Source organism: Taurulus bubalis (genome assembly GCF_910589615.1).
Source record: "Taurulus bubalis genome assembly, chromosome: 14".
NCBI classification, from domain to species: Eukaryota; Metazoa; Chordata; class Actinopteri; order Perciformes; family Cottidae; genus Taurulus; species Taurulus bubalis.
The window spans coordinates 12,555,812-12,566,429 of NC_136602.1; the positions used below are offsets into that span (position 1 = coordinate 12,555,812).

Genomic DNA, 10,618 nt, shown 5'->3' on the forward strand with positions numbered 1-10,618 from the left:
GGACACACTTCAGGATGAGACTCTGCAGTCTCACGTCTTAGATGTTACATTTCTCTGTGTTGTGATGGCTGTTTAAGATCGTTTGTGTGACACATTGTTATGATTGTGTCTTTAGGGAAAGAGGACCAACTTGCGCAAGCTCGGCTCTGAACGCATCGATCACGCCATGAGAGTGAAGTTCAACCCACTGGCTTTGCTGCTGGACTCGTCTCTGGAGGGAGAGTTTGACCTGGTGCAGAGAATCATCTATGAAGTAAGATTTGTTCTCCTCAAGAAGCAATTGCTATGTAATATAACATTATTATAATGTTTAAAATCACATTGTTAAAGTAGTTTTTTTTACTTGTTTTTCTGTTAGTCAGCTGCCACTGTTTCATATACGTTTTCATTAAAGAAATCTAAAAGTAGTTATATTTCACAATTTACTGGTGCTAAAACTCTTTGAAATTCCTCATTCTCAGGTGGAAGATCCCAGTCTGCCCAACGATGAAGGAATCACTGCCCTACACAATGCCGTCTGTGCCGGACATACAGAGATTGTCAAGTTTCTGGTTCAGTTTGGTGTCAATGTCAATGCTGCCGACAGTGACGGCTGGTAAGTTCAAGTCTGCTTCTGACACAATTGATTTGCCTTAGACCAGTCCAAACTGTTTCATCAATAGTCGACATGTTTGTTTTTTCTCAACTTTGAGCATATTCTAGCAGTATGAGCTGGTTAACAACAGAAACCCTAATGCAGTGTAGTGGCTGCAACTGTAGTCACCAAAATCCAGTCATTAAATTAAAGTATTTTGAAAGTCTTACTCTCTAGTCCTATTGTTTCTCATCTCCCTCTCCCGCATCCTCGGTTCTTACCTCCTTTTTCTTTTCCTTTTTTCTCATACAGGACACCTCTTCACTGTGCTGCATCCTGTAACAATGTGCAAGTGTGCAAGTTCCTGGTGGAGTCTGGTGCAGCAGTGTTTGCTATGACTTACAGTGACATGCAAACAGCAGCTGATAAATGTGAAGAGATGGAGGAGGGCTACACCCAGTGCTCCCAGTTCCTCTATGGTCAGTTAAAGCTATGTTATTATTTTAGATGTCTTTGTTTTGTGCTCTGTTTTATGCTTTGTTCCTTTATAATAATGTCATTTGAATTATGTCCTGTGTCTATGTTTCTGTCAAAACCTCACTATGCTTTTTGTGTTAATAATTTTTCTGTTATTTTAAATCTGTCTACCCTAAGGTGTGCAAGAGAAGATGGGCATCATGAACAGGGGAGTGGTCTACGGTCTGTGGGAGTACAACGGCGAAAACCCTGATGAACTGATGTTCCACGAGGGAGACTGCATGACCATCGTGCGAAGGGAGGACGAGGACGAGATAGAATGGTGGTGGGCGCGCATGGGTGACACTGAGGGGTACATTCCCCGCAACCTCCTCGGGGTGAGTCACGGGTCACTGAAACTGTAATGAAGATAAGTGTGTTTATTATTTCATGCACGAATGTTAATTGTTGGCATGTCTTCTTGTTGTCTCTTACAGCTCTATCCCAGAATAAAGCCAAGGCAGAGAACCCTCGCTTAAAACGCTGTGCATTCCAGTGTACCAGAACTCCAAAACACACACACACACACACACACACACACACACACACACACACACACACACACACACACACACACACACACACACACACACACACACACACACACACACACACACACACACACACACAGACACACACAGACAGGCTTTAACAGACAAGGGGGAGAGAAGGACACTGCTGAAATGAAGAGACGGAGACAGACCAAACAATATGAAGGATCAACTATGAACTCTTTCTCGCACTTTTTTTTCTGTACCTACAACAGAGGGATTCTCCCTCACTTATTTTTCCAGGCCACACTGTGTACTACGTACTTAAGACGCTATTGACATTGTTTTCCTTCATTCCACTGTTTTTGTTGTATATGTAATTAGTGTCTGAAACTATTTCTTAACTGACAGAAACACAAATGTTGGGATATAAATGGAACAAGCGGTATTCTTATTGCGAGACCTTTTTACACTTTTTAATAGTCTTTTAAAACTACTTTGGGCTCAACATTGCATGAGGTGAACAAGTGGATGATGATGATGATAATGAGGATGCTTTTAAAAATGGTCTGTTACTGAGACAATCTTTGGGCGCCTGTTTTTCATCATCTGTATTGAGTGACTGTGCCTCTTCATAACAGCACTAGAGGGGTAAAGTTTCAGTTGTGACCATCACTGTGCTGACGAAACAAAAAGAAAATGAGATGATTGGTGATGAAGCTTTTGATTGATCTATTGCTGTTTATTCTGTGGTTTATGATACCCAGAAAGCCAGTCTGCTTTCTTGCGTTGTGGTTGAGATGCCATAGATACTCATGTATTTGTATGTCCTAAAACTAGTGAAAAGTTACTGTAGGAATTATATTGTTATGAAAATGGACTTTCAAGCTCTTCAGAAACCCTTTGGTCAGGAAGGAGATGTCATGCAGTATGAAAAATAATATTTTATTACAGCCATTTCATGACAATATAATAATGTAAGAAGGAAAACGTAATACCAGAAACCTTTGTAATAACCAGTAAGTGAAGATAATGCTATATCATGAAGTCAGAAACAATTTCTCAAGTCAAATAAAAAAGAGGGAACTTATACAATATGAGTTCCCACATCACTTATCTGTCAAAGCAGATGTATTTATTTTTGTTACTTTTTTTCTTTAGCCCTTTTGTCAGTACTATAACCACAAATGTACTTTAGTATTTCAAACATTTACAATAAAATACTTTGTACTAAGTTTGTATGGTCTTCCTGTATAACCACAAATACAGACTGTTTTCCAGTTTTCTCATCCTTGTGATGAAGGCGAGTAGAAATATGTTTGTCTCCATGTATACTGTTTTTTTCTTTTTACGCTATCGTTGGTGACCTCTGCTGGACAGATGATGGTTATTCACCTCCCAGAGCATGAATCCAAATATGGAAAAAGAGTCAGAGCAGATTATATAATAAACTAATATTGTATAAGTAATGCAGTACATAAAATTTGATAAAGACAGTTGTTAAAACCAACCTGTTTTTAGTGCCACTGTGATTGAGATCATTCTGCACTTTGCACTGTTCGTGCAATTGCGTTTACGGAAGCAATTGTTATCAGATGATGCGGAAAAATAGTGTATTTTGAGCAATCCTTGTAAGGTGATAACTTGTTGTATTAGATTACGTTTATGTTTAATTTGTAGAACAAGCTCCTTTTCTCTCCCAGTCCCGTCACAACAGGAAAATAAGCCGGATGTTGTGGGACACAGGAAAACACTATTATAAAGTTTAGGCTGAATTAACTTGATAAATGATACAATAGCTTTTTGTCGAAAAATTGCATTGCAGAGAGAAGAAGAATGGCATTCATATGGCACATAATGTGAACATGACAAAGGGCCCTTTGTTCTCCAGCGCTACATAATGCTCTTCCATGGTTCTATTTGTTCCCTCCACCCATTCTCATTCCCAACTCATCACTGCAGACGCTTTGTCAGGACCCCGTGGGCTAAGGCAGCAAAACTACTTTGCTTTTAATTAGTTTTAGGAAAATATCGTGGTTTGGGTTCAAATAAGTACGTTTTTGATAACCTGGCCGGTTCCCCAACCCTATAAAGCACATAATGGGAACCTGAAACAGATGTTCCCTAGCTCTATTTGCTAAATATGTCGCGGGCTGTATGGGAACTTTTTAAAGAGTGCATGGAGTTGAACACAGAGACCTGGGAAAAAGGAGTCCCTGACAAAATAAAACCTTTCGAAATGTTTTACTTAAATAATGTTGAACTGTGGAAGAAAAAAAAGACCCTGGGAACCTAGATAACCTCCTTTTGGCACAATGGTGCATTGCTCTTAATGCTTTAGCATGCTCACAATAACTAAACATGCTGATGTGTAGCAGGTTTACCCTGCACACCATGTTAGTCTAGTGGGTAAGCAGCATGCTAACATTAGTTTACTAACACTAAACTAAAGTCTGCAGGATTCATCCTCCGGGAAACTCGAATGTCTGTAGAAAATTACATGACATGAATCTAGTTATTGAGATATTTTAGTTCACCATGTTCACCATCTTAGGTTGTGTTAGATCAGCTTCCTCTCACAATCAATGTTTAGATCTAGATAACTGTATAATATATATATATATATATATATATATTCATATTGAAATATGGCTAGAACTGACGTGTGCAGATAGATCTCCGTCAGAGTGAGAGGCAAAGGGAAACAGTTCAATCCATTTTTGTAATCTTTATCCCAGCACACACTGGGAGAGAAACAGAAGTGCTGCACCCTTTGATGTAACCACTATATCCACATCATACTGTATGTCATCATATGAACCAACCCCCTTTTTCAGGTACCCCTGTTGCCATGGTAACCAGCACGAGTGACACTTCTTCATCCATAAGCTCCAGCGGAGTTCCTCTGTTGTGTCCCTTTGAGAGTTGTACGGGGTTAATGCAGCTGGATCTTTAAGACACAACCCTTATGCTGCACAAATCCCCTGCTGTATTGCAATAAGGAGTTGAGATAAAAGGCTGAACTCAACATCAACACTGCTCACTGAACATGACTCACTACATTTATAATTGATACATATACATTTATAATGGATTCAAAGTACTGATAAAGACTCTCTCTAAAGAAAGATGACAGATCGATGCTGTTTTATCCTTCATAATCAGAGCTCTCATTGATCTCTGCAGCACACCAGCCCTTTGTTATTTTTATGAGCAGTGTGAAGGTCTGCAGGGTTTACACACAGATACATATCTGATATATGTTGTTACTGTTGTCTTATACAATATGATGATTAAAGTTCCATGTATATCTCCTCTGGGCATATTATTTTATTGGGTTTGTGTCCCTCTGGTGATGGATCTGACTTTCCTCACAGACACACTCATTAATTGTTGAGCCTGTGTGTCCACATTTACAGGGATATGAGATCTGCTGCACCATGAATCTCACCCAATCTAGAGATGCACAATTTAATATTTTACCCGAGGGTCTGGAGGAGAGGAAGGCGAGGAAACAGATTAGGACCTTAAGGTGGAATTATGTCTGCATGCTTGAATGTGAGTGATGTGAGCCTTGCATAAAAGTGTTTTAATAAAGAAAGAAACCTGTCTAAAAGCTACAGTGACATCCTTAGTGCAGGATACAAACATCCATTGTCTCCTGCAAACCTTCCGGAAGCATTGATCGTTTGATATTGGTCTTTGAACCAGGAATAACTGTTTTTTGGCCGGTTGGAGACAGCTGGAATAGTTGTGAACACATTGCAGTTAAGTTCACCATATATTATATGGTGAACTTAACTGCAATATGTTTATTTACATGTCCAGCAGTTACAGAGCAACATAATCATTCATCTGGAGCGTTCTACCAATTTTCAAATACCAATACAAAATAAATGTTCTGGCATACTAAACAATATGGTAGTATGGGTATTGGTCCACATTTATATGTCCCAATACGTAGTTTGTCAAATGCAGTATGCCGAAAATACCAGGATGTCCTACTGCATCTGGTTGCATTTTGAAGTATACAAGTCAGCAGCCTTTCCTTGCTATTCTGACCCACAATCCTCTGCACAGCTAATAAATGAGATAGAGGGTTAAAGCTCGAGGGGCAATGTTGTGACAAATTATGTGCCAATGAATTAATTCTGATGCAACAGTGTGCACTTTGCAAGAGCAGCTACATTATGTAATTCAAATACATTCAACAAAGTATGCAAAGTTGAAAACAGTTACCAAATTAATTTGAAAAGCAGCATCAAATGCGATGAAATGCTTACTAGAATGTGTATTTGTCAAGAGAGATGAAAGCAGCAGTGAATAAAAACGGAGAGTGCACAGTCGTAAATAAGGGCCGTCTGGTCAGTTAACTGTATATGTTTATATTAAACATTTCACATTTCACTTAATTTCACTTGTATAAAGTACTGTTATCTGTTTGTCTGTGCACTTTATTTTAATTTAATATTATATTCTATTGTAAATTTAAATTGTAAATGTCATGCTCCTATTTATTTTTGCACTGTGTTTATTGTTTAATGTTATGCACCACCTGCCAAGACAAATTCTTTTTACGGGGCAATAAATGGTTCTGATTTTGATGACTTCCTCTAACCCGCACACCTGCCTGTGTGCAGTCCCCTCTGTGACCGCCAGGTGTCGGTGTGACGCCACCCTGCAGCATTGATTGGACAGGTTGCATGATCCACTTTGCTTCATAACTGTGACTGTCCTCGCGCTGGCTGGAACTCGTGATGCATATATAGCGCAAAAACAAAGTGCCACAGCGAACCAGGAAGTGTCTCTTTATAAAATAACAACGAGCTGGTGAGAGAGAGAAAAAACAGACCGGCCTACCTGATTCAGAGGTAGGTGGAGAAAAAAAAACCCGAAGAAGTGTTGAGCGTCGTGGGAGGGCGGGCCACCTGTGACGGCACATGAGTGGAGAAGAGCTCGAGGCAGCCCCACTGTTAGTGCTGCGTGTCGCCCAGTGGGTGTTTGTGTGTTTCAGAGGGTGTTTCGGCGTTTAAAGTCCACTTGGATTATTTTGAGCTCAAGGAAACGTTCATATCTTTCTGTTCGAGGAATTTGTGCGTGAGTCAGGTAAGACACACCGCTGCTTAGCCCACAGAAAAATACCTTTTGAGTTTATCTTAATATGCTCTACTGTGGCCACACAGTGATAGTTGTGCGGTGTGATTCTCTGTCGTCGAGGTGGAATATTTTTAATCTCCTAAAATCTTTATGACAGTTAAGCAATGGTCCTATTCGGACTTGTAATATTTATAGGCTTTAATAGGCTATCCTCTAATTAAAATACAGGATAATTTATGTTTCCTTGTTGGGCATTTTCCGAGGAGTTCAGCCGATTCAGACAGGTGTGAGATATCACCAAGTGAAGCAGGAATTGGCTTCATGCATGTGAGTAGAAATGGCTAATTGCTGTATTCAAAGCACCCAGTGACCCATTCTGCTTCACTTTACTGCATCGCCGCGTTTCAACTCACCAGGGGCTTCTTTTGGTGGACTGATGTGTAAGACTTCCACATCAGGGATGTGGGCGAACTGGGCAAAATGCAAAGTAAAGCGGCAGCCTGTGATTCATATGGAACACATGTTGTTTATTAAACACACATTGATGATGTTGAAGGTGCTTGAAGAGTATGGTGGATCTGCGTAAAATGGGTAATCAGCCATCTCTGTGATGTAATCATTAGTATGGGGAAACCCATTGAACCCATTTATCTGGTTAGGCGTTGGAAATGTCAAGACGTAGCTGGGTAAGTGAAAGGAAACGTGTTTCATTGTTAGGTAGATTGTTTCCTTGATGTTCTCTTCATATAGTTGATTGTTTTATGTTTCCCCATTCTTCAACCGGTTTTCACCTGTGCAAATGTTTTAAAGTTCATCACTTGTAATGACTGTAGTTTTGTAGCTCTATTCATGGTTTCTATCAGGATTTATTCTACACTGCAAACGTGCTATATGTTCATGCAGATTAAAACACTTTGTTCCTTGTACCAAATAAGTAATACTACTATTACTAATATACTATTGTTATTCCTGTCAACATCTATTGTATGTCTGGAAGATAGATTATTTCTCTGTTGCTCTTTTCCTCACCAAATCGAGGGTCTAAGGCCAGAGGCCGTTGTATAATGTCCAGATTGTGAAACCCTTTGAGGCAAATTTGGAATTTCATATACTCTAAAATAAAACCATTTGAAGACTGATTTGACTGTATGCATCACTGTTTCCTAAATTAGGTTGATAACTGTATCTTTGAGAGTCTAAACTTCTCTCTAGACCGTCAGAAACCACGAGTTTAGACTTTAGACTCTAGATTATTGCCACATTTAGGCTGCTGTTGACTCCAGAGAGAACCAGCCGCAGACGGGACAGATTCAAACAAATGACACAAATAAGCTGGGAAATAATGGTACAGAACATTTCAGTTATACACTGGCCATACACAGTTGTCTCTTTTGTGGTATTGTCAGAATAACTCCAGTGTCGGTTTAAAGAGCTCAGTGTTTAACAGACTGACTGTAGAAAGTATGAAGCTACAGTAATGGGAATAAATAGAGTTCAGTTCAGTTGGCTTCCTCTTGTCTGTCTGTTACACAAGAGAGTTTTAACACAGTTTGTCTGTCAGTAGGAAACACAGCTCAATGGCTTTGACTGTAATCTTTTCTATTTGTCACATGCACAAACACACACAGACAGACACACACACATCCAACTTAAAAAAACAGAGAGTTTCAAGTCCTCTGAGACAATAGTCTGTGGATGGAGCTGTCGCCACCACAGTGCTCAAATCTCTTCCATTCGGGCACGTTTATAGACACTTTATAATTGCCTGATAAAATCCATCTCTGTGAACGAATGCCATGGGACTGAGAGCTGGCAGCGAGATCAGGAGAAAGACCGATTAAGAAGGTTGGGTCGTGAGTGGTAGAGTCACATTTCCTCTGGGCCAGCCCTCATTTTTATCTTTCAGCATATCTCTTTCTATATTTTCTAAAAAGTGTGACTGGTGTGCTCAGCGGCCAATTAACTATTTAAAGCCTCTGCATTTAGGGGGTCCGGGGTAGTCGGAGCAAGTCAGGGCTAATCTGGATTTTAGATGAAAGGGAATCGGGAATGTCACCATTACTGTCTCTTTAGTCTGCGCTGCTGGACTTTCAGACAGCATTTTACCTCTTTGCTTGCTGATTTCTCCCATTCTCTTTCCGTCGTATTCTTATGAAGTATTTCCATCTGAATAGACTTCTCTTCCTCTCAGCATTATGAGAACTCATCAGTTGAATGGCAGACTGATTGAGTGAAAGCATTTAGACCCCGACAGTACATTTGAGTGATTTGGTGTACATGAGTCTGATAAATGACTTATAAAGAGCCCTATTCCTGCACCTCTTCTGCCATCTTTTTAAGGCGAGCTGAGACGAGGCTGATTGACACACCTTTTACAGTGTTTGACGGCACTTCCAGGAAAGAGACTGTACGGCTGAAATAATTAGTGTCCCCAAGGTATATCTTCCATACTGGGAACAGGCTAGAGCTGTAAAAACTTTAAAAAGACGACACTAGTTTAAAAGTAGTATTTCCCAAACGACTACAGTTCAAGACATTGTAGAAGCAGCCTTGTTTTCACGGTGTTGTGAAATTGCCCTGATGATGAGAGGTCAAGGAGTTTTTATGCACTCCTGGAGGATCACTTATACTTAGCATTTCCAAAATATTTAGCTATATTTCCTACCTTCTAGCTGTTGGTTTAATTTCACTCCAGTACAATAGAGGTATCCCTTTGCAGAGAACTAAAATACATCCTTGAAGATTCACTTGACTTCTCTTTTATCTCCTCAAACTTCCTTTTGGCCAAAATAATGAGCAGGGACGGTTTTTCTCTTCCTTGCGGGTGTATTTTGGGAAAGTCCAACATCCTCAAGAATGTATAATCTTGCTGCTGAGGTGCCATGTTTTAATGCAAGAACTTGACAAGTACTGATTTATATATATTTTTTCATTATTCGATCATCAGTCTATACTTTCTTATTATTATACCTACTTTAGTGTCTTTGTGTTTTTATTCTTAACAACATAACTTGTGACTACAACACTTTTTGGCAGCTGGCCCAACACAAATTAATTTACAAAATAGTCCTCACTTGTAAATGTATCACTGCAATTTATATTTAGAAATAAAGAGGAATAAATGTTCAGCATGATGTGTATTATCTCACTAAGAATTTACTTAAATCTACTGCAGGTTTTGCATCTCTCTGCTGAGTTCTGCAGATAAATCAACTGAGTCTGGTGACTGCAGGAAGATGGAAAATCAATCTAAAAACATATTTTCTTTGTTTCTAAAAAAGTTCTGAATTAGTACACCATTTGTAAATGTGCTGAAACATGCAAAACCACAATTGTGGTCATATATATATATCTATCTATCTATCTATATATATATATATATATATATATATATATATATATATATATATATATATATATATATATATATATATATATATATATATATATATATCTCTAAATAAAACAATGAAAGTAGAATAATCCTTTAACACCCACCCACTGGAGACACCATCACTTTATGCTTTCAATAATAATATATTTTTACAACGGGGCATCTTTTTGTCCATCTGTGGACACACATTGCTTGTTTGGGACTAAAATCCTGTTACTTCCCGTAGTACTAGCACTCTGGGAAATTCTTACACGCTAGTGTCCTGTGGGTGCAATAAAAGGTTATAAAATAACACTGTTTACAGTACTTACAGCCAACCATGTGTTGCCCCATCTTTCAGTTACTACCTGCTGTTAGAATAACAGTCAGCACACCTGCATGCTGCAGTTTGTTTGTCTGTCACATTATGCAATGCTCAAGCCAGCTGTTGTCATGGTGTCCTGCCCTGAGGGACTGCTAGGACCTTCTGTGAGACACTTGTGCTAATGGATTCACTTTTCTGCTGTGTGCGTGTGCGTGTGCGTGTGCGTGTGTGCGTGTGCGTGT

General features: G+C 39.3%; 1 protein-coding gene across 1 annotated transcript in view; it reads left to right on the forward strand.

Moving 5' to 3' along the window:
• The window catches only part of tp53bp2a (tumor protein p53 binding protein, 2a), a 28,659-nt gene extending 25,844 nt beyond the window's left edge, over window positions 1–2,815 (forward strand). Inside the window, exons 16-20 of the mRNA XM_079229590.1 lie at window positions 116–253; window positions 462–595; window positions 887–1,053; window positions 1,229–1,428; window positions 1,528–2,815. Of these exons, the coding sequence (XP_079085716.1) occupies window positions 116–253; window positions 462–595; window positions 887–1,053; window positions 1,229–1,428; window positions 1,528–1,569 (681 nt within the window). The 3' untranslated portion in view covers window positions 1,570–2,815. The remainder of the gene's footprint in view (window positions 1–115; window positions 254–461; window positions 596–886; window positions 1,054–1,228; window positions 1,429–1,527) is intronic.
• The last annotated feature ends 7,803 nt before the right edge of the window (window positions 2,816–10,618 follow it).